The 18,939-nt window shown below is 55.9% G+C and overlaps 11 protein-coding genes across 11 annotated transcripts; 5 read left to right on the plus strand and 6 right to left on the minus strand.

The window, feature by feature from the left end:
* Positions 1-2,053: 2,053 nt before the first annotated feature.
* Positions 2,054-2,869, plus strand: L969DRAFT_89055 (uncharacterized protein; the record flags this gene model as incomplete). The annotated part of the gene is made up of 1 exon (XM_014710938.1): positions 2,054-2,869. A coding segment is annotated over exon 1 (279 nt), but the record flags the coding sequence as incomplete, so codon positions are not given.
* A 33-nt stretch (positions 2,870-2,902) lies between these two features.
* On the minus strand, positions 2,903-3,969 carry L969DRAFT_51522 (uncharacterized protein; the record flags this gene model as incomplete). The annotated part of the gene is made up of 3 exons (XM_014710939.1): positions 2,903-3,315; positions 3,388-3,801; positions 3,849-3,969. The coding sequence occupies 3 exons, from the start codon at positions 3,967-3,969 to the stop codon at positions 2,903-2,905; spliced, it is 948 nt and encodes a 315-aa protein (XP_014566425.1).
* Positions 3,950-5,076, minus strand: L969DRAFT_549549 (uncharacterized protein). The gene is made up of 4 exons (XM_014710940.1): positions 4,874-5,076; positions 4,636-4,823; positions 4,225-4,580; positions 3,950-4,172 (listed from the first exon to the last, which is right to left on the minus strand). The coding sequence occupies exons 1-4, from the start codon at positions 4,989-4,991 to the stop codon at positions 4,154-4,156; spliced, it is 681 nt and encodes a 226-aa protein (XP_014566426.1). The 5' UTR covers positions 4,992-5,076; the 3' UTR covers positions 3,950-4,153.
* A 93-nt stretch (positions 5,077-5,169) lies between these two features.
* On the plus strand, positions 5,170-5,669 carry L969DRAFT_95676 (uncharacterized protein; the record flags this gene model as incomplete). The annotated part of the gene is made up of 4 exons (XM_014710941.1): positions 5,170-5,204; positions 5,262-5,394; positions 5,452-5,541; positions 5,595-5,669. The coding sequence occupies 4 exons, from the start codon at positions 5,170-5,172 to the stop codon at positions 5,667-5,669; spliced, it is 333 nt and encodes a 110-aa protein (XP_014566427.1).
* L969DRAFT_627351 (uncharacterized protein) lies at positions 5,613-8,988 on the minus strand (the record flags this gene model as incomplete). The annotated part of the gene is made up of 3 exons (XM_014710942.1): positions 5,613-6,914; positions 6,971-7,955; positions 8,007-8,988. 3 exons carry the CDS (start codon positions 8,986-8,988, stop codon positions 5,741-5,743), a joined length of 3,141 nt encoding a protein of 1,046 aa, XP_014566428.1. The 3' UTR covers positions 5,613-5,740.
* A 123-nt stretch (positions 8,989-9,111) lies between these two features.
* L969DRAFT_25073 (uncharacterized protein) lies at positions 9,112-10,673 on the plus strand (the record flags this gene model as incomplete). Its single annotated transcript, XM_014710929.1, has 2 exons — positions 9,112-9,572; positions 9,629-10,673. The coding sequence occupies 2 exons, from the start codon at positions 9,112-9,114 to the stop codon at positions 10,671-10,673; spliced, it is 1,506 nt and encodes a 501-aa protein (XP_014566415.1).
* A 42-nt stretch (positions 10,674-10,715) lies between these two features.
* L969DRAFT_18623 (uncharacterized protein) lies at positions 10,716-12,316 on the minus strand (the record flags this gene model as incomplete). The annotated part of the gene is made up of 5 exons (XM_014710886.1): positions 10,716-10,848; positions 10,896-11,529; positions 11,577-11,653; positions 11,701-12,164; positions 12,218-12,316. 5 exons carry the CDS (start codon positions 12,314-12,316, stop codon positions 10,716-10,718), a joined length of 1,407 nt encoding a protein of 468 aa, XP_014566372.1.
* A 129-nt stretch (positions 12,317-12,445) lies between these two features.
* Positions 12,446-14,967, plus strand: L969DRAFT_95680 (uncharacterized protein; the record flags this gene model as incomplete). The annotated part of the gene is made up of 8 exons (XM_014710943.1): positions 12,446-12,641; positions 12,699-12,784; positions 12,838-12,973; positions 13,030-13,516; positions 13,562-13,861; positions 13,910-14,356; positions 14,408-14,758; positions 14,814-14,967. The coding sequence occupies 8 exons, from the start codon at positions 12,446-12,448 to the stop codon at positions 14,965-14,967; spliced, it is 2,157 nt and encodes a 718-aa protein (XP_014566429.1).
* Positions 14,968-15,037: 70 nt separating this feature from the next.
* L969DRAFT_95681 (uncharacterized protein) lies at positions 15,038-17,586 on the minus strand (the record flags this gene model as incomplete). Its single annotated transcript, XM_014710944.1, has 3 exons — positions 15,038-17,146; positions 17,184-17,288; positions 17,341-17,586. 3 exons carry the CDS (start codon positions 17,584-17,586, stop codon positions 15,038-15,040), a joined length of 2,460 nt encoding a protein of 819 aa, XP_014566430.1.
* A 100-nt stretch (positions 17,587-17,686) lies between these two features.
* Positions 17,687-18,494, plus strand: L969DRAFT_51903 (uncharacterized protein; the record flags this gene model as incomplete). Its single annotated transcript, XM_014710945.1, has 5 exons — positions 17,687-17,746; positions 17,801-17,897; positions 17,948-18,034; positions 18,088-18,151; positions 18,203-18,494. The coding sequence occupies 5 exons, from the start codon at positions 17,687-17,689 to the stop codon at positions 18,492-18,494; spliced, it is 600 nt and encodes a 199-aa protein (XP_014566431.1).
* A 19-nt stretch (positions 18,495-18,513) lies between these two features.
* On the minus strand, positions 18,514-18,932 carry L969DRAFT_76906 (uncharacterized protein; the record flags this gene model as incomplete). The annotated part of the gene is made up of 2 exons (XM_014710946.1): positions 18,514-18,757; positions 18,811-18,932. 2 exons carry the CDS (start codon positions 18,930-18,932, stop codon positions 18,514-18,516), a joined length of 366 nt encoding a protein of 121 aa, XP_014566432.1.
* Between the last annotated feature and the right edge of the window lie 7 nt (positions 18,933-18,939).

Here is an 18,939-nt window from a genome sequence, read left to right on the forward strand (position 1 = left end):
CCTCGTAGCTAGTCGCCAGTAAGAGATGATTGCTCGCTAGTGTCTCACGCTCTCTGACTATCGGCGTGATGATGCATGATCTGACCATGTCTGAGCGTATAATCAGTGAATGTAGCTCGCAGTGCCCACATCTGCTGTCTGCGGCATGAAGGAAGATGAGCGACGCGACTTGGCCTGATTTGGCAGCTCGTGGCAGTCGTGTCGATCGGACTTTGGGAGGTATGCGTTACTCGACGATACATGATCGGACTGGAGGTCTGAGCGAGAACTTGCGAAAGGAAGGTATAGCGGAGACCCGATCCAGCTTGAGGATTTATGTCGACGATCAAGAAGGATAGCACCGCTCTGCCATTGTCGAGTAGTGAAATGCCAGGGGATTTCTTCAATNTGCNNNGCCAAAANTCAATNTTGCGTAATTCATGGGAAAGTTATTAATCACCCGTGTATCTGATTGGCGTGATTTATCTAGGCGCGTTGGCAGGACATTCGCTTGACCACAGCGACTTTAGCGGAGATCCTCATACTCTTTACTTTGTCGTATTGCTGCATTTCATCGGGACGACATCCAGTCGCCATCACTGTAACGCGACATAACTTGCATTTTGAGAGATCGTCTGGCCTCCCTGCACCAATTACGACGGTTCAAAGGGACGGAGAGTCAGCCTGCGCCCTAACACAAGTGACATCCATGAGATTGTGCTTCAGAGCACACTGGAGTATCTTCACTCGCAATACCAGAGCGGAGGTCGTGCCTTGAGACGGTACCATACATCAATAGTCTCCAGGATGATATCTAGCGGACGACTGATGGATTGATTGCTCGCGCGGACGTCGACAGCAGTGGATGATTTCCCGCTGCTGAGATGCGTNTTNAATGTTGACATGATGGTCATCGCTGCGTTGAGTGGGCTCATGCAGGTGATATGTTTCATCAGATCATTGCAAGCAATAGATCGCCACTAGCTTTACAGACTCAANNNCAGGCCTGACACAGTGTCCAATATGTGACACGGCGAGGTGTACGGCTGACAGACGGCTTGGTGCGTGTGATCATCTTTCACCATATCTTTACTGTGCACTTGGAATTATCAGCGGGATAGTCTTCAGGTCCGGCTACTTGTCTCGGCCACTGCTGTCACTTCTTCGGACGTTCCTTTGTCTTCGATGAAGGTGCTCACTTGTTGCTGGATTGTTATAGGACAGATTCAAAATCCTTGGTGCCGTTCGGTTTCAAAGTACCATCGGGGGAATCGATGAGATCAGAGTCTTCAGTTGCTTGCAGCGGATGACATTCAGCTTGAGCTGCTCGTATGATGTGCACGAAGAGAGGGACATGTATCAATGAAAATCACATGCGCCAGCAAACAGATCGATGTGATAGATTCGCTTAGTGTGCATCCGCTTGACGATGATGACAGCGTGANCTGTCAGCTTGCAGTCTCCACNCCACTCGCGCGAAAGGTNTGATGGTGGCTGAGTCCGGATTGCTCTTTTCTGACCAACAAGTGGTGATAGCGCGTGGCTGGGACATGTCGAGCAGCGAATGCAAAGACGGGAGTAGTCGCAGAGAAATCAAAAAGCATGCATTGAGGCTCATCATGCACATCAAATGGCAGAGATGACACTGAAGGATCAAATATGATTGCCGATAAGTACGAGACAAGTAGCGCAAGGCCCTGGACGGTATACGCCAGACTGTCGTGAGAANCGCCAAAGGCATACGGTGTCGGCATGATCGTCAGTCTCGCCATCAGCTTGGAGCTAGCATACGACACTGGCCGAGCTTGTGGAGAGACGTGAAGGCTATGATGCTAGACGACTCCATTGGCTGCAGATCTGCAGGCGCGTGATCAATCGGACAAGGCGCGCAGATCACCGAACTCGCCCGAGCAGAAATAATCAGCACGTCTGTGCTTTTTCTCCCTCGCGCGCCAGTCTCGACCAGCACGACAACAAAGTCCGCCACTGTCTTGCGAGGATACTTGATAGCACTCAGAGATCAGCATGCTCGAGGACGGGTAGTCTATGCAGGGAGATGCAGCGAACGAAGAGTCTTGGNCGNCAACATTTGGCTAGTCGTGGTTGCTCCACGCTGTCATTTGGAGGCCTGCTCGCTCGTCAACGACGCTCTGGCGACCAAGAAACAANATCGACATGCCCGTTCAGACCCTTTGCGAAAGCTGTGATGATCTGGAGCTAGCTCGAGGCCATTCTCGCAAAATGGTCGTTTTCGATGAGGAGCTCCTTTTCTACGCGACTAGCAGCGAGAGAGCAACTGCCAATAATCCTTTTGGAACTGTTGAAGACGCTAACGAATATCGGGGAGAGGCGCCTTCACTCGTCGAGGCGAGAATCGTGGCCAACAAGAAGACAACAGCCGCTTCAGACGCTCTAATTGGGAACATGCCCGGGACCGCGGCCNNTAGGCAGGGGTNGTGAACTGTCGTCTGATGGGGAATTGCGCGTGANGTGACACAAGCGGACGAGCGTAAGCCGACGAGATTTGACCTGCTGTGCTCGCGGCCGTCAAGTTGAGGCGCGCTCGGTCGTTCAGACGAGAAGCTGGTCAGCAAGAAGACGACAACCGCCTCTGGATCTTGCTTTGCCTATGAACACTGGAGTCCGGAGGTAGCTCTGCAACCTATCAGCGATGGATAACTTCAGAGGAGGTATGCGCAGCGAACGAAGAGTATCTGCCTGCGACAAGTGCTCCACCGTATGTGGCCAGCCTTGGAGGCTTGCTCGCTCGCCGGATTTAGCTCGTGGCTCAACAGCAACCTAGCCGCCATCTGACAGCATTTATACAAGCGATCTTGGCATTTCTCAGCGCTTACNCTCTAATGCATCTAGATTATCTTATCGCNTGACAAGTCTTTGCAGTCTCATGATCCCCTCTGAATGATCACACTGAGCTGAATTGTATTGGCATCACAACAAGCTCGCATTCGCTGAAGCATTGACTAACAAAAGTAGCAATCCCTCTTACCTCGATGACGCTGACTTCGTTGCCGCCAAGCTTGTGAAGCCACGCATCGGTCGGCTTGGCTTTGGCGGTGTGATAGACACGAGTCCAGTCGGAGCCGTGGATCTCTGGCGGGGTATGAGGCAGGGTCTCATAGGCGTATAAGCCACAGTGACTCCCCAGATCTGTTCCATCACTGCCCTCGCTCGATGCTGACATAAGATGCCAAGTCGTCTGGTACTCGACGCAAGCGTCTTTCGGCAAGCCGGCAGCGACGAGGAACAGACAAGCGGTGACGCTGCTTTGCCATTGATGCATGCCGCGTCGGTAGATGCTGCTCTCGATACCGTCGACTGACGTCCCGTTGAGCCAGCATATGCAGCTTTGAATGCGTTTTGGGCGAGTACTGGCAGCGGCGACTATACGCTCGACATGCTGAGACGCGAGAACAGCACCGAGTCGGCTCGCATCGATAGCTCCGGACGCAGCGGATAAAGTAGATTCAGCGATTGACAGATCAGCAGGTCGCATGCCAATGGCGCCGGCAACGAACAGCTGCGAGCCGCATGCTACTGCTTGGGCATAAGGTCCAATATTGGCAGGCGCCCAATAGCTCAGGCTTTGAACATGTAGAATCTCGACAGTCGCTGCAGCTGGGACACAAACGCCAGTAATACGGATGCGACAACTTCCCGGCAGATCCAGCGCGATACAGGCCCGAGTGGGCGGCGAGTGTCGAAAGAAGTCTCGATAGACCGCATTCATGGAAGCAAAGTCTGTCATATCGGCCAGATGGACATCGAGATGCACCAGCCTGACGACATGTTCATTCGCTTGCGCTGTCAGTGCAGGTCAGCTCAGTACTCTCAGCACTGCTTCAGCGTACCTGCAAGCCGCTGCAGACAGTCTCGAGCTTGTGCAGCCACGCCTTCGCATGGACTAGTGAGATCGCATAAGACTCGCCACGTCTTTGTATTGGCAGGCGGTGGGGCAAAAGCCGACTGCATCGCGTCTCGCGGGCTTGACGGGAGCGGCATCGAGGAGCCGCCTGATGGCCTCAAAAGCTCGAGATAGTATTCGTCAAGCAGCGGAGGCACAGTGAGTGACTCGATGACTGGTGACTTATCGACCAGTCTCGCTCGCTTGATCCGAAGATGAGCTACCGTTGAGAAATCGTCTTCGCTGGCTGAGCTAAGCACTAGCTCTGTCTCTGTACTGTACATGACGTGAGCTTGCCTACCGCCAGAGGATAAGAGACGAACAGCTCGATGCGTTGTTTGAAANGACTGCAATCAAGCGTGAAAGTTTCATACTCGCCGCCTTCGCCGCATGGATGCAGTTCATACTTTGCGTGCAACCGTCGCAGCTCTTCTCGCATTGGTGAGCTGGTCACGCTTTGCCCGAGATGGCGCGTGCGCAGTCCGGCACCTGCGACTTTGATCAAGACGGACACGAGACCAGCTTGTGCCATTTCATCAAGCAACTCATTCTGGTCTCGCTGCCAGAGGTATGCCAGAGAAGTCAGGCCGAGGCGTGCGCAAACATCTTCTACGCGAATACGCTGATAACTGGACAGGATGGCGCCCACTGAGACCCCTCGCACATCCGGATGTTCCCTCTACAGTACGCGTTCAGCTGGACGGTCGAATCGCTGTGAGACCACTTGCTAAGACGTTTTGCAGCAGCTCATACAGATCTTCTGTCTCGTCTCCGTTTGTGGCACCTTCTGAGCCATAATGCATCGTTTGCACCAGCGCCTTGCCGGTGATGATGCGGCGATAAAGCGGCAGCTGCATGGCCTGTGCTATGGTCTCAATGGCATCCTGGCCCACAGTCTGATACATGTACGAGTCGAGCTCATCTGTGCGAGTCTTGAGCTTACGATCATGTTCGTCAAGGTTGAGCGCTCGCCTGTGCCCTTGGGTGGAGCAAGACTAGCGAGACAGACGACTTGATGTCCTTGTGCAACGCAGTGACAAAGATTGAAGCACGAGTCCTTGCCGCCACTGAGGAGACCGACGATCTTCATTTGTCATTGGGCTGCTGAGAAGCGTATTGGAAGGGAAATCGACAATCTGCCGGTGGGCTTCTGCGGCATGCGATAGCGCGCGCTTCTTCGTCTCGGCACGCGGCACGAGTCGATAAGCGTAGCAACGAGCAAGACCGACGAGCAGATATGACGGGCAAATGTGGATGCAAGACGAATGATGCTTCGGCTGCTGACCCGCAGGCTGCATCCAAGGTATGCAGGGGCAATCTCACTGCTCACGATGGCTGAACCAGTACGCTGGCACCGCAGAGTTGCCCATGCATCAATTCCGTCGACGCATGCACTTGCGCTGTCGGCGATTGCACATGTCCCGGCTGCGACAAGAGCAAATCGTCAGGCCAATCAAAGCCGTCTGCACAAGCAACAAAACAGGCTACCGATGGTCAGGCGCCCACCTCGCATCACACGCGAATCGTACGCTGATGCTCTGCGCTATCAGGCAAGGGCGAGTGCATCTGCAAAGACAAGTTTGACTGTGTCTGTTCGAGTGATGTCTCGAAGTGTGGTTGCGGACCAGGCGCATGCTCCTGTAAGCTCCCAACCCAGATACTTCTCGAGTCTGACATCCTCCGATTCCCGTAGGCGTCTCTTGCGCCAACAATCCCGCTGCTCAGTAAGGTCATTGTCGCTCGTTTGCTGGCAGCCTGCCGTTGTTGAGAGTAGAGACGTCAACGAGAGGTTATAAAAGCAAGATTATAGCAAAGTCTGTCAGAATTGCATCAATACATTCATTGTTCCTTAGCTTTGACGAGCTGTAGCAGCTTCTCCTCCAGTGCGATGCTATCTGCTGCTTGTCGATCGGCTTGCTCGTCATCGCTCGGCAGGCTGGATTCTGCGAGAGTGCCGCCAATTTGCTTTTGCATTTCCCAGACTTCGAGCGACACGCGCAAGTTGTGTGCCGTCTGGAGGTGCTTGAGGATGTCACACTCTATGCGTGTATGTAGCACCTCGCGCAGCGATCGGCGTATTACTGAACGAAAACTCGATAAGGGCATGTCCTTGGGTGCTACTTCAGGAGCTTCCAGGCGTGGAGAGAAAAGGTGTGTTGTCTTGTCGAGAATGTCCGCTAAGACAGAGGCGCCCGATGGAGATGAGGACGCGATCTGCAATGCAGCTTGTGATCTCGCTCGCTGCTCCTCAGTTGTTAAATGCTGCTCGGACTTGATCTTGGCTCCGCCCGGAATGACTATGCCGAGCTTGCTGGCAATAGCGTCGCAGGCTGTGCCCGACAAGACCAGCCCAAGCTTGCAGTAAAGCAGAGCAGATTGGCTATCGCGGAGATCGATGAGCAAGCGATGTAAAACGTCTTGATGAGGGACGCCATCAAGTTTGCTCGCAACAATCGTCGCTTCGAAAGACAGAGACGAATTCGCGAGCCGGTCTAGCATTGCGTGCGCATCATAGCTAGATGAGGCATGCAAAAAGAGCATCAATTTGAGACGAAGACCGAGTGCTTGATCGCCCTGGCTCGGCTTAAAGCAGCTGCAGAGATAGGACGCGTAGTCGCCCGAGTAGGCAGCATAACCATTAGAGAGCGCAGCGAACCGTTCAATGCACAGGGTTTCGCTCATCATTGTGTTGAGCCTGTCGAGGTAGCGTTGCACCAGTTCGGCATGTAGATGTCGATCATGCTGCTGATCTGCGAGGATTGTGCTTTCGAGATATGCATCTGCAATGTCGCCGTCGAGCTGCTTGAGTTCTCTGAAGACGACAGCAGAATCAAGTATGATATCGTTAGGCGGCGCTGTCAGCAAAGAGACGCCGCTGGGCCGACTGTGCCGCATCAGCCAAATGCCGCTGGATAGCAAGAGTTCCTTGTCTGTCACGGCAGTAAGAAGGGCTTCGACGCGAGTAAAGTATTCTGCTCTGCTTTGAGCGTCAGTGACGGCGCTGTCTATCAAGCTGCACAGAAAAGATATCAGCGGCTAAAGCGTCTATGGAGGCGGGGGCCGACAAACTCCTTCAAGCATTGCAACAGGATGTCTGCATATGCAGGACCAAGTCGGTCGTAGACATCCACCATCAGATTCTGCCGGTCACGAGCTCGTAAATGCGCTGCAAGATGGCCGATGTCCACGTCCTGGAGCGGATGTTGAAGCAGCTCGAACAGTTCAGTCTCTTTGCTGTGGTCGATGAGAATGATGGCGAGAGCCGTATCGACAGTGACATCGATGCGTAGGCCAGGCGATCGCGCTCTCTGCCTGCGGTCGGCTCTCCAGGATCGGAGAAGCGAGAGCAAAAAATCTTCATTGGCGCTTCGAGAATCCTCGACAGAGGTAGCGGCCAAGGCTCTGCGCACTTCGAGCCAAAGAGGCTGGAGTCCGGCGAAAGTGACGGCCTCGTCATCAAGAGTGAGTAGCGTTGCAGTGACGGCCGGCGCAAGAAAGAAATACAGTCTTGGATCGAGATTTGCTTTCTTTAAGAGCAGAAGAGCGCGCTCGCGATCGCCAAAGGCCAGGCAGGCGAGACCTGCGCGAGCTCTGATGTAGTTCTGCTCGTCACGGGAAGCTAGTCTATCGACGTTGGACTGGCCAAGCAAGTGGACGACTTGATCAATCGCATGTTTGGCAAACAATGCATCAGCCTGCGAGAGCATTGACGGCACGCTGAGCGCCGCAATCGCCGTCTTGCCAAGTACGAGCACGTTAGGATGCGCAGGTGCAATCGAAACAGTTGTCGTCGCTTTGCTGGCCGGAGTATTCATTGCAGAGCTTATCGCGCCTGATGTGAGAGCGATGGCAACCTTGCTCAGCTCCGGCGATGCGTCTGATCGGCGAGGCACGGTTATGCTACATGCCGATGAAGCACGGCCAAGAAGACGCAAAGATCGAGGCAGCAGATCCTCTGTGCATGCGATACGCTGCAGCAGCTCCTGACTCGTCAGAGAGTGAACCTCGACGGTATCGTTGCGCAAGAGCGCTAGAACGTGCGCTCTGTCCACAACTGAAGCACAATCGTGAGAGGTCTACAAGTCACCGCAGAGCAGCAACATACCTAGCGATTTGACGTTGGACGTCCATTCAATCGTTCCGCGGCACGGCTCTCCCGACTCTCGTACGAAGAGACCTAGTGATGTCTTGCCATTATGTGTGGCCAGTAGAAATTCGTCAGAGCCTATGGACGCGATAGCCGGACGGTGGGACGGGGTCAGGTTGAACGCAGGACCGCTGGATGAGCTTGGCTTTGAGCTGATGCTTTCTTGAGCGCTCCCGTCGACGCTTGCCATGGGATCAGGTGCGTCCTGCCTGGTCGCGATCGGCGAAGGGGTTTGCTCGTGATCTTGTGTGAAGCTGACGAGAGGGATCATGCTGGCAGACGAGAGATCGATGAGAGAATACATGCCGACCGAGTCTGCGACCGCGAGTGTACTACCTCGCAAGACTGCGTAATGTATGATGCCCATGTCTGATGGCAGGGGTATCTCTCTGAGGGTCTCGACGCCAGACGGTGCGATCCGCTGCCATATAATGACGCGACGTCGGATGACACAGATGTTGATGCTGCTCTGCCCGCTGCCCTGTTCGCTTGCTCTGCCTGCTGGAGACTTTCCACCATCGTCGAGGACGAGGCCCAGGACGCCTTTGATCTCTTTTGGCCGTTCGAGGGCGCTACTGATACGCTTGCCGCCCTGTAGCAGTGAGTGAAACGTGAGTGCACCGCCGGTGAGGATGAGTGCCTTGTTGATATTGGGGAGCACAAACAGTCTCTCGATTGCAGACGGCGCCTTGCCCTGGGTGGAAGCTGATAGACGCTTTTCGTCTGATCTCACATAGCCGCTGCTGCCATCACTCATCCGCTCAAGGCAGTAGGTACGCACAATGCCGTCAGAAGAGCCAAGCCAAAGCTGTTCTTCCCGACCGTCCAGACAGCGTAGGCTGCTTGCTTTGACCGGCTCGGTGGGACTGTCGACAGCGTTGCCACTCACTCTGAGGACCGGGATCAGTTCGTAAGGTGTCAACCGGGTGTCAGCGTCCATGCTGCTGCTGCTGCCACACTCAGAAAGCGTGTGATAGGCGCGCGCGATCGAGTCGGAGCGCGTCATCGACCTGTCAAAGAAGAAGAAGAAGAAGAAGAGCTCGATTGACACGACAGCCAAGGCATGAGCAGCAAGTCAGAGACAGGATCCATCAAGCGAGCCAAACGGTCCTCATCAGCCAAGTTCAAAAAGTTGCTCGGCCTCGATAGTCCTTCGAGCTCGCATAGCTCGATCAAGACAGCATCGCCCGCTGCCTCCTTAGGCTCGCCCAGCCCTTCGGCGACGACGACACTGAGCAGGAAGAACGTTGCTGTCAGCAACGAATCGCCGTCTCCGTCACCCACAGCTCCGTCGGTCAGGTCTCGCAAGATCTCAAAATCGAAGCAGAGCGGCGTGGTAGCGCCCTCACAGGCCCCGCCTATGCCACCCATGCCGTGGCCAGCGCCTGCTAGCAGTAGCGTACCTGCCCCGATCTCCGATGCCGGTTCATCGCCCTCATCGTCTGGGAAGCGACAGAGCGTGACTTTGCTCAAAGGTTCGAGTACCTCTGCAGGCCTCTCCAAGTCGAGCAGCTCGTCGTCTCTGTGAGTGTGACATTCCCCTCTTCTGGCGCGACAATTTCTAAAGTGGAGACTGGCAGTGCCGCTGTTGTGACGCCCGCTACCGTCACTACCACCTCTGTGACGACCACACTAGGCTCATCATCTCTCTCTTCCAGTCCGATTGCAAACCTGCCAGTTCGCGCGTCACCTCCGCAGACGACGATGACTGGTCGCGCCACCGCTCCTATCAGTGCTGCCGATCTCAGCCCACGGACACCTAACGATGGCAAACTGCGGCTATTCCCTGACGCAGAACGTGATCAGCAAGCACGCTTGGCACGCTCAGTCGATGACGAGACGTTCAGGTCAAGAAAAGCCTCTGGCGACCTCGTCAGTTCAGCACAGGGACCGCAGCCAATACCTGCAGCGCTTCGCTCACGATTACCATCGGCCTCAGTCACGTCGTGTTCGCCCGCGCCTTCTGCCGTTCAGTCGGACAGTCTTGATGGCGTCGCGTCGATGCTCCGTTCGAAGCTCGATGCTGACACGGAAGCGCACAAGATTGCAGCTGCAGATGAGCAAGAGAGAACGAGGCCGGTCGAGCATGCCAAGCTCAGAAAGAAGCCTCCCCCAGAGATTCTCGCCAACGTCAGCGCTATCGCACCTACTGTACCAGAAACACCGCAGGCAGAGGCGAATGTTGCTACTGACCACTCTGCTCCATCGGACATCATCACAGGCCAACAAGACTTGAAGGACGAGATCGCCGCGGTCACAGACGAAGAGACTGTCGTATCGTCTGACCATTCAGACTCGCCAGAAAGCAAACACCGTATTGTCACACCACAACAGCCTGTCTCGGCGGTACAAGCGCGCTCACCGATTGACGAACTCGTGTCTACATACGTGCGACTGCCCTTTCGGCTCAGCCTCGCCACTTTGGCGCATGCACCTTTTATAGGCTCTACATTCGAGACACATGTGCGCTCTGCCTCCCAGCCAGACGGCGTTGTAGGCCATCTCTGGGATGCTACCGTCGTCAGCGTTCGAGCTGGTCAGTTCGTCACACTCAAGATCATCGAGCCGTATGCTCCCCAGGCGATTGTCGATATAGTCCGCGACCCACTCTCACGAATCTCATGACCTGCAGTTTATACATGTCTTTGTTTTGTATCGGATCATGCATCACCTATAGCGCTGTACGACGACGCTGCCTAGCAATTTGCTGTCGCCAATCGTAGCGGAATCGTCATCGAGGTCACGGTTGGGGAACGTTGTCTGCAGTACGTACGGGCGATCACCGGCGCCAGGAGAAGACCTGTCGCTGATGTCAGCACGATACGTCGGCCTACAGAGGAGACGCACGCTTCGAGATATCTACGGATGTCCCCTACCGTGTGCGTGTGATTGAATCTAGCGACGAGTCTATCGCCACTTCCCGAGCGTATCTGTATCTGAGTCGTCGGCTGGCTACTGTCGACTTCAAATACGGGCTGAGGGACCGTTCGGGCTGTGCGGTCTGCCGAAGCGGCACTAGCTGATGGCTGGGATGACATAGCACCAGGTGCGGGAGAGCCGAGCCGATTGCCAGAGCCTTCAAATGGCCGTGCAGCTTGTTTAGGCGGTGGCTTGTAGTCTTCATCAAGCCGCTTCGAGACCTGCAGATCGACACGCTGACCAAATCTGACGTTCAGGAGATCTAATGGCGCTCGTCCAGAGTTGAGCGCGTCGAGATATTCTTTGTTCGCTTTGTCATCGTAGCGCAACAGCGGTCCATCCTCAATGCTGAAGCCGTCCCGCCAGAAAGTTAAGATGCGCCGCGCCGGCTCATCAGCACCGTCGTCGTCTTCGTTCAGCTCGTCATCATCCTCCTCTTCACCGAACGATCCTCCGAGTGCGCCTGGCAAAGTGCCGCGCGTGCTTGGTGGATGACGAGATGAGGAGGCGAGGGGCGTGCCGACGGGCTGCGATGGCACTTCTTCCGATCCAAGCGTGTTGCCTGTGCCAGACGTGAGCTGCATCGCACAGGCGTAGCGCTACGCATACCTTGACCTCTGAAGAAGCTCGACGGTCCAGCGGGGGGACGTGATCCTGATGGTCCGGCAGGGGAGGAGGGACTGGCCCTGTATGCTCGAGTGAGCAGGTTTTGCAGATCTGATTGACAACATACTCTTCGGCCTTTTTGAGGATGTCCTGGACCAATCGATTGTCTGCGGCTGGACCCATGCCTCCGGGCTTGCCAGGCTGCTGAACGCTGATGCCAGACTTTTCGCCGCCCGCAAAGAACTCTTGCTTCTTCTTACCGGTCGGTGCATCCTCTTCATCTTCGTCGCTGCTCGGGCCATCGTCGTGGGAGATTCTGCCGAGCTGTCCTGTTCGTTTGATGCCCGGTGCAGGCTTGCTGGAGCGTGCGCTGCCCATGTCGCCCAGGCCAGTGATGCGGGGTCCCGAAGCAGCCGAGGATGCAGAAGGACGAGGATTTGCGGCAGCAGAGCTTGGCCAGGGTCCAGCTGCCGATCCTCCAGAGAGCGTGTGTGGAGCTGCCGCGGTCTGCGGTGCGACAAGATCTGCTTCTGGAGTCTCCATGTCATCCTCCTCGCCGCCCTGAGCTGCAAAGAATGTGCCGAGAGCAGTCTAAGCGCTCTGGATGTCAGACTGACGACTTCCGATGCGAGCCTGGTGCGCACCTCTAGATCACCGTTTGAGCTTGCGAGAAACTGTTGTGCGACTTCGGGTGAAGCTTGGGTCAGCTCGACGAAGGTCGCGATGCTCTCCTGATCTGCCATGACGCTCGCAAGCGATGGAAAGGCGGTGATGACGACGCGGATCGTGCAAGGCGGCAAAAGACGCGTCGCACTTTGCAGACCGCCCAAAGAGCGAGCGCCTGGTCGAGGCACCCCACGTCGGCTCAGTCGATGCCCGTGCTTGCGACGACGAGGCTCAAGGAAGCATATGCATCTCTCACATCCTCAGCCGTCAATGGCACCCAGATCAATGCCCCGCAGCGACGTACCGAGCTTCGAGGAGGACAAAACAGCTTGCTCATCCTCTGCGCGCCCGACGTCGATGCCATATGCGCGGCGCGTATACTGACCACGCTCCTCAAGGAAGGTAGGAAGCGTGATGCGCGACGCTCAGGGTCGATTGAGCTGAAGAGCCGAGGGTCAGATTGGATTGCCTTTACGCTCGTGCCCGTCTCTGGCTGGTCGGAGCTCGAGCGCATCAATGTCGAGAGGATAGATGGCAATCTCGACGCAAGTGCTGTCTCAATAGCCAGGTGTTCGATGTACTGACTGTCGCATCTCAGTTGCGCTCCATCGTCCTCATCAACTTTGGCGCGACGAAGGACTTGATCGAGCTGGACGTCCTTTCGCCGTCACCTGGCGTCAGGATACACGTCATTGATTCACATAGACCCTACAATCTCGACAATCTGTTTTCATGTAAGATCCATCGGAGTAAGTCAGGCTTACCGGGTGTTCACGCACCGCTATCGCAGTCAAGGTGCCGTATCAAGATGTCTTCATCTGGGATCAAAATGAGGTAGCCGATCTCGACGAGGAGCGAAGAGCATTTGAAGCACTCGATGCCGAGCCAGACTCCTCATCGGAAGAGGAAGACGCTGACACAGACGAGGAGGATCTCAATTTCGCTCGACGTCGGCGCGAACGGTTGTCAGCGACAGCGCGCTCACCTAGCAGCTCTTCTCGGAGCAATCTCTTCTCGGACAACGACGACGACGGCGGCGGCGGCGGCAGCGGCGGCGGCGGCGATCAGGACGACGAGAGTGGCTTCAGCAGGAAGCGTAAAAGGCGGAGGAGTCGTCAGCCTTCAGGTCCATCCGGCCTGTCCCTGCAAGACAAGAAACGCTATCGCAATACCATCCGACGATACTACGACTCTGGCACCTACTTTGGCTATTCTGCAGCAGGTGTGCTCTATGGCCTTGCCGTGCTGAAGGACCGCGCAGACAACGAATTGCTATGGTATGCCATCTCTAATCAGAGTTATCTTGCTCACTTCTGCGACAGGCTTGCAATTCTGGGTCTCACGTATCAATTCACAGCCGGCCTCGTCGACCGCGAGCGCTACGAGCGCTTCTCGGGCTTGTTCGGAGATGAGGCTGCGAGACTGAATCTTGGCGAGCAGCCTGCTAGCAGCAGCAAAACGGATGACAGGGACATCCGCGCCAGTCACGAGTTCCGATTTATGCTGCTTCGGCACTGGAGTTTGTACGACTCAATGTCGCACTCAGGCTACATAGCCAGTAAGCTCAGGCTATGGCGAGATCGCGGCAGGAAGAACCTGCAAGGTTTGCTTGCCAAAATGGGGTATGTCATGCACGTGTCCAACGCGCAATCTCATGATTTTGCATGCAGTTATTCACTCTCGCAAGCAAGACAAAGCTGGGTCCACATGGATATGGACCTCAAGCGCGCACTACCCGCAAAGATCGAGTCGATCGCGCCTGAATATGAGCTTGACGATCTATCGTTTCCGTCTTTCTGTAGATCCTACGGTATGGCTGGCCCGCTATCCGCTTCGGATGCCGTGGAAGGGCTAGGCGCGCTGCTAGAGGTCTCTTGCGGCGTCAAGCTTGACTTTTCTGGCCTCGGCGGCCAAGCCGAATGGGATTCTTCAGTAGTCAGGGCATGGAGCTACGGACGATACGGAGATTCCGAGACGGCGAGGGTGGACAAAGAGCACGTCCGAGCAGAAGCACCCAACATACAAGCCGAGTCCGATGAGCTTGCGCTCGTGAAGATCAAGAGCAGCGCATGGTGGGTGAGAAGCTTCTCAACCGCATGGGATGCAATGGCCAATGAGTACGTTCCCCGACGCACACTGGGCAGTACTGAAATTGTGCGCGGTTTCAGAGGTCTGTTGCGGGCGTCGCTACCGTTGAGCATGGCTCTTCATCGTGCTATAATACGACAAGGGACTTCGCTGCTCGAGAAGAAAGCGATCAAGAGCTTGACAGACTTTCGACTCGCAACAATCAGCGAAGGCCCTGATCTTTCGGTCTTTTCGCATCCTGCGACGCTGTCAAGACTGGCGGTCTGGCTCATTGACGCCATTCGAGATCTCATGCAACAAGCGCGACCCAATGCTGGCAAGGGTGGCATCAAATCCTTACCCTTCATCTTGGCTTCGCTCGACGAGCGCTCGGACGCGTATCTCGTGGTAGGCATGACTGGAGCTGCCAACTTTGACAACGTCAAGAAAAAGTGTGTACAACGGTTTCTCTGCACTTGCTTTTAAGACTTACAGCGAGCCTTGCAGCAAATTCGGTCGAGCCTTCGAAGATGCAGCTGAGCTGTCTGGCGCGACTGTTCAGCACGACGGCTTTGAATCGAGCGTTATACAGGTACCACGGGACGACCTGACACTCTTTCTAGAAAAGGTTCATCTCAACATGGCAACATCGCGCATCTAGCTCTTGGTCGCTTCATTCGAAGCATGATACAGCACACGCAATGCAATGCTGCTTGTTGTACAGTGATAAATCATTGCGAGCTCAGTGGAAGTGACTGGGGCGATGCACTGGGAGACGCGCTAGGTGATACTCCAGGGGAGTGACTGGGAAGCAGAAGGGGCTGAGCGCCAGGCGACGAACTTCTAGCGAAGCCTAGGTTGGGAGATGACAGATTGGGCGACGTTGGGTAGCCGACCAGATTGTTCGTTGAACCAAAGGGATCATTGTATCCCGCCAACGCGACGTTATCGTCAAAACTGGACCTTGCTTCAGTCACTGTCTGCTCTTGCGGCTGCCAGAGTGTCGCACTGGACGCGTTCGAGGCGCCAAGCGGTCGCAGATCGACACCATGCCCTTCACGCGAACTGCGCTCCGACTTCCGAGTTTGGCTCTCGTTTCCCATTGTAAGGCTACTGGGTGGCGAATCTGATCGCCAGTGAAGATCCTCAGACGTCGGCAGATCTATAGGGGCGACTGGGGGCAACGGCCGCCGGAGCGGACGTTTGCTGCTCGGGCCGACCTGATGCCGTGAGGAAGTGGAAGAGCTTGAGTCACGAGAGCCGGCTCTGACGGCGGTACGGACTCGCGGGCTTGCGTCGGGGGAGCCATCGAGCGTTGTGGTTGGCTGAGGCCGCAGCTTGGGTAAAGGCTCCCTCAAGCTCGTCTCGCGCGGCACCGGGGCCGAGTAGAGCCCAACCTGCGCCCAGCTTTGCCTACTGCGCTCGCACAGCGCCTCGATGATGCCCATGCCTTTGTAGCGGCCGCGAAGCCGCCATTGATTGCCTGTACTGCGAGACTCGCGAGTCCGCGCAGTCGCTCGGCGCCCGATGCTCTCGAAAGTAAGACCAAAGTCTGCGCCTTGATCGGCATATGTTTGACTGCCAATACCATCGTCGCTATCGTCGCTGTCGTTATCCGTTCGGAGGGATGAATCTAATGTGCAGAATGAATTCGCTTGCAGATCATCTGCAAAAGACGACAGGAATCGTGCCCAGCCACCTTCTGAGCCCCACCCAGGAAACAAGACTGTTTTGACGTCGATATCACGGCCAAACGCGATGACCTGACCTGGCAAAGCCTGCAAAGTCTTCCAGGCGTTCATTTGTCCGGCGCTCGTCTTGGGAGGGAAAACGAAAGGCGACGGTCCGTCAGCCTTTGGCGTGGTGACGTCGTCGTCCGAGTCGTCTACGCGTGTCGTCTGAGGTGGGTTGAGGTCGATGCCTATATAATTACCGCCGCCATCCCGCAAGAGGGGAATCCAGCCGGGATTGCTGTAATGCTCTCTTACCCATCCTTGTGGACAGCTGCCCATGACTTGACCGGTCGTGTTATAACGCGATTCGTCAAGATCATCAGCTACATATATACCGGTGCTGCTGGTCCCGTCTGCGTTGTTGACAGAATCGTAGGTTTCCGATGTCGGCGCTCGCGTGCTAGAAGCGCTCGATCGCGACGAGGACGCAGGGCGCGGGAAAGCAGGCGCAAATGGATCGTCTACAAGGTGTGAAGCATGTCCCGCCATGTTCGCTGCTTCTAGCTTGCGCCAGAAATCCCACTCTTCATGGATCTCCTCGGCTGTCATGAGCCAGAGTCCCCAGACGAGACCCGGACGACCTGGGGCGAGATCGGATCTGCCACTGGTGTTTGTTGTGCTGCAAGAATAGACGTCTTGCCCGTCGTGTATCGCGAGGGAGTCCTTCAGATCACGCGGTAGCAGTCCAACGCCAAGTAGCCGTTGTAGATCGAGTATCTCCTTCGAGGGACAGGGCAGGGAAAGCGTATCGACGAGCTCAGGATACTGGCTGGACAGGATCTTTTCAATCCGCCTGAATGTTGCCTTGACGGAAGGATAGCTCGAGCCGGCAGCGTTCCTGGCATTATCTGATGTGCTGAGCGTGCTGCCGTTGGCGCGAGTCGTCCGCGCGCTCTGGTAGACGGGATATGCATACGTCTGCGCACGATCCATTTGGCTTGCCTCGGGCGGATAGGACGAGTCAGACCTCGAGGAAGAGCTTGAGGCAAGAGAAGAATCGGGATCATGATTCTGGCTCGCCGAGCGCGTCGGACGAGTGTCCATGGACAGTCTGACGTCGTCATACTCGGATTGACTGGCGTCTGCTGGCTTCCGAGGAGAGCTAGCCTGAGCCTTCGAGCCGGGCCCGGATGACGAGCCAGACTGCGGGCGCGCGGTTGAATGAGGCAGGCCGGATTCGCTTGTCGAAGCAAAGAGAGATCTGAAGAAGCTCATTGTTTGCTGCCTTCGTCCGACCGTCGATGCATAGCTGCAAAGTATCCCTGTTCAGGTCGGCTTCCAGGACCAAGTTGAGCACCTACACCAGGTCGGATCACTCGGTTTGCAAGGCTGCTTGTCCTTGCGTGCCGCGCCGTTGCATCAGCGGCGCGGCAGGTAGAGCTGACAGCTTCTGGACCGAGCAACTTGAGCACTGCTGAAGCCGCTTGAGCCCGGCTGGGAGTACCTGTTCTGTCCAAGACGGGCCGGCGCTGCGCTGCGCGTCGCGAACACTCTGCGAAATTTTGCCGGCTGGCTGTGAGCGCCCTGCTGGGCTCGTTCAGCTCCATGTTCGTCCAATCTAGGCTCAAGGCATTGACGGCACGCGCTAGCCTTCACGAAGCGAGCTCATGAGACCGGCAGGACACTATCGCAGTCGAGCCACGAGATATGAGCAAAGACACGCAGGCAGCAATTACGTACGAGATCAACCGCAAGTACGCCAACAACGTCAGTCGATGTCGCCGTGTGCGCGACCAAACTGAATGGTGAAGAGGTTTGCAGGTCGTTGCAGGCCTGGGACTATGCGTGACGCTCTACAATATTGTAGACTGCTCCGAAGGAATGGTGCTCTACGGCGACGGCAAGCTTTACTACAAGCGTACGCGAAGCTTGCCCAGAAGCATGGCGCGCGCGCTCAAGCAACAGCAGTGGTGTTCGATCTGGTCGTCTTCAAGCCGCAAGTGGGTGAGATGCTCGTCGGACAAGTGCTCTCTCAAAGCGCAGAGGGCATCCGAGGTCAGCTGTGGATCTCGCCATGGTGGGGCGGCTGTTTCTCACAGCCGGCACAGTCTCGCTTGGCTTCTTCGATGAGATCGAGATACCAAAGTCGCTCATGATGAACAACATGAACTTGTACGTCGCAAGCTCGAAGCAAATCGCGCCTTCTGACAAGCAGGCGGCCAGTGATTCGACCACCCCTCACGGAAACTATATGCTCGAATACTCCAACGATGAGGAGCCAGAGACGACGACAAAGCTCTATGTGCTCAAAGGAGAAGCGTTTGCGTTCAAGGTCAATCGCGAAATCTTTGAAGAGACCGGCCCCAAAGTCGCCCCCAAACTCGTCAATGCAGGCAACATCGGCACCAGCGGATCGCGCGGCGGCGCACAAGATCTCATCGCTCCCTCTGGCTACAAGTTGCAAGGCTCCTGTGACGAAGAAGGCACAGGACCCCTGCGATGGTGGCGTCCCTGAACGGCACCTCATCCACAGCCTATTTCTCGCTGTCTGTTGCTCTTGTCCCCCCGTACGTCGAGCCAGGAGCTGGCGTTAGGTTTGCGTCATCTGCCACAGCTGAGCCACTGACGCCGTCGTGCCTCGCTGCGCCGCTGCTACCTCCGCGGCGCTGCGCCTTACGGTCCATCCGCCTTGTCCTCCGCTCGCTGCGCCGTTCGTGCCTCATTTCAGCTCTGCGTGCTCGACCGTCGTACTTGGCTTTGCGGGCCTCATGGGCAGCCCTGAGCGTGCTACTCAGTATGTCTGTTGTTAACAACAACGCTGCCGTACGTACGTCCGTTCATTTGCGTGCGCTTCCGACGGATCTGGTGTGAAGCATTCGCAGTGGCAGCAGACAGGTGATCTGGCTAGCGCTAGACCGCCAAGCAGCTTATTGAGAGGTGAAAGCTTCAGCATTCTTCGA

The sequence above is a fragment of the Mixia osmundae genome, assembly GCF_000708205.1.
Source record: "Mixia osmundae IAM 14324 unplaced genomic scaffold scaffold_8, whole genome shotgun sequence".
NCBI lineage: Eukaryota > Fungi > Basidiomycota > Mixiomycetes > Mixiales > Mixiaceae > Mixia > Mixia osmundae.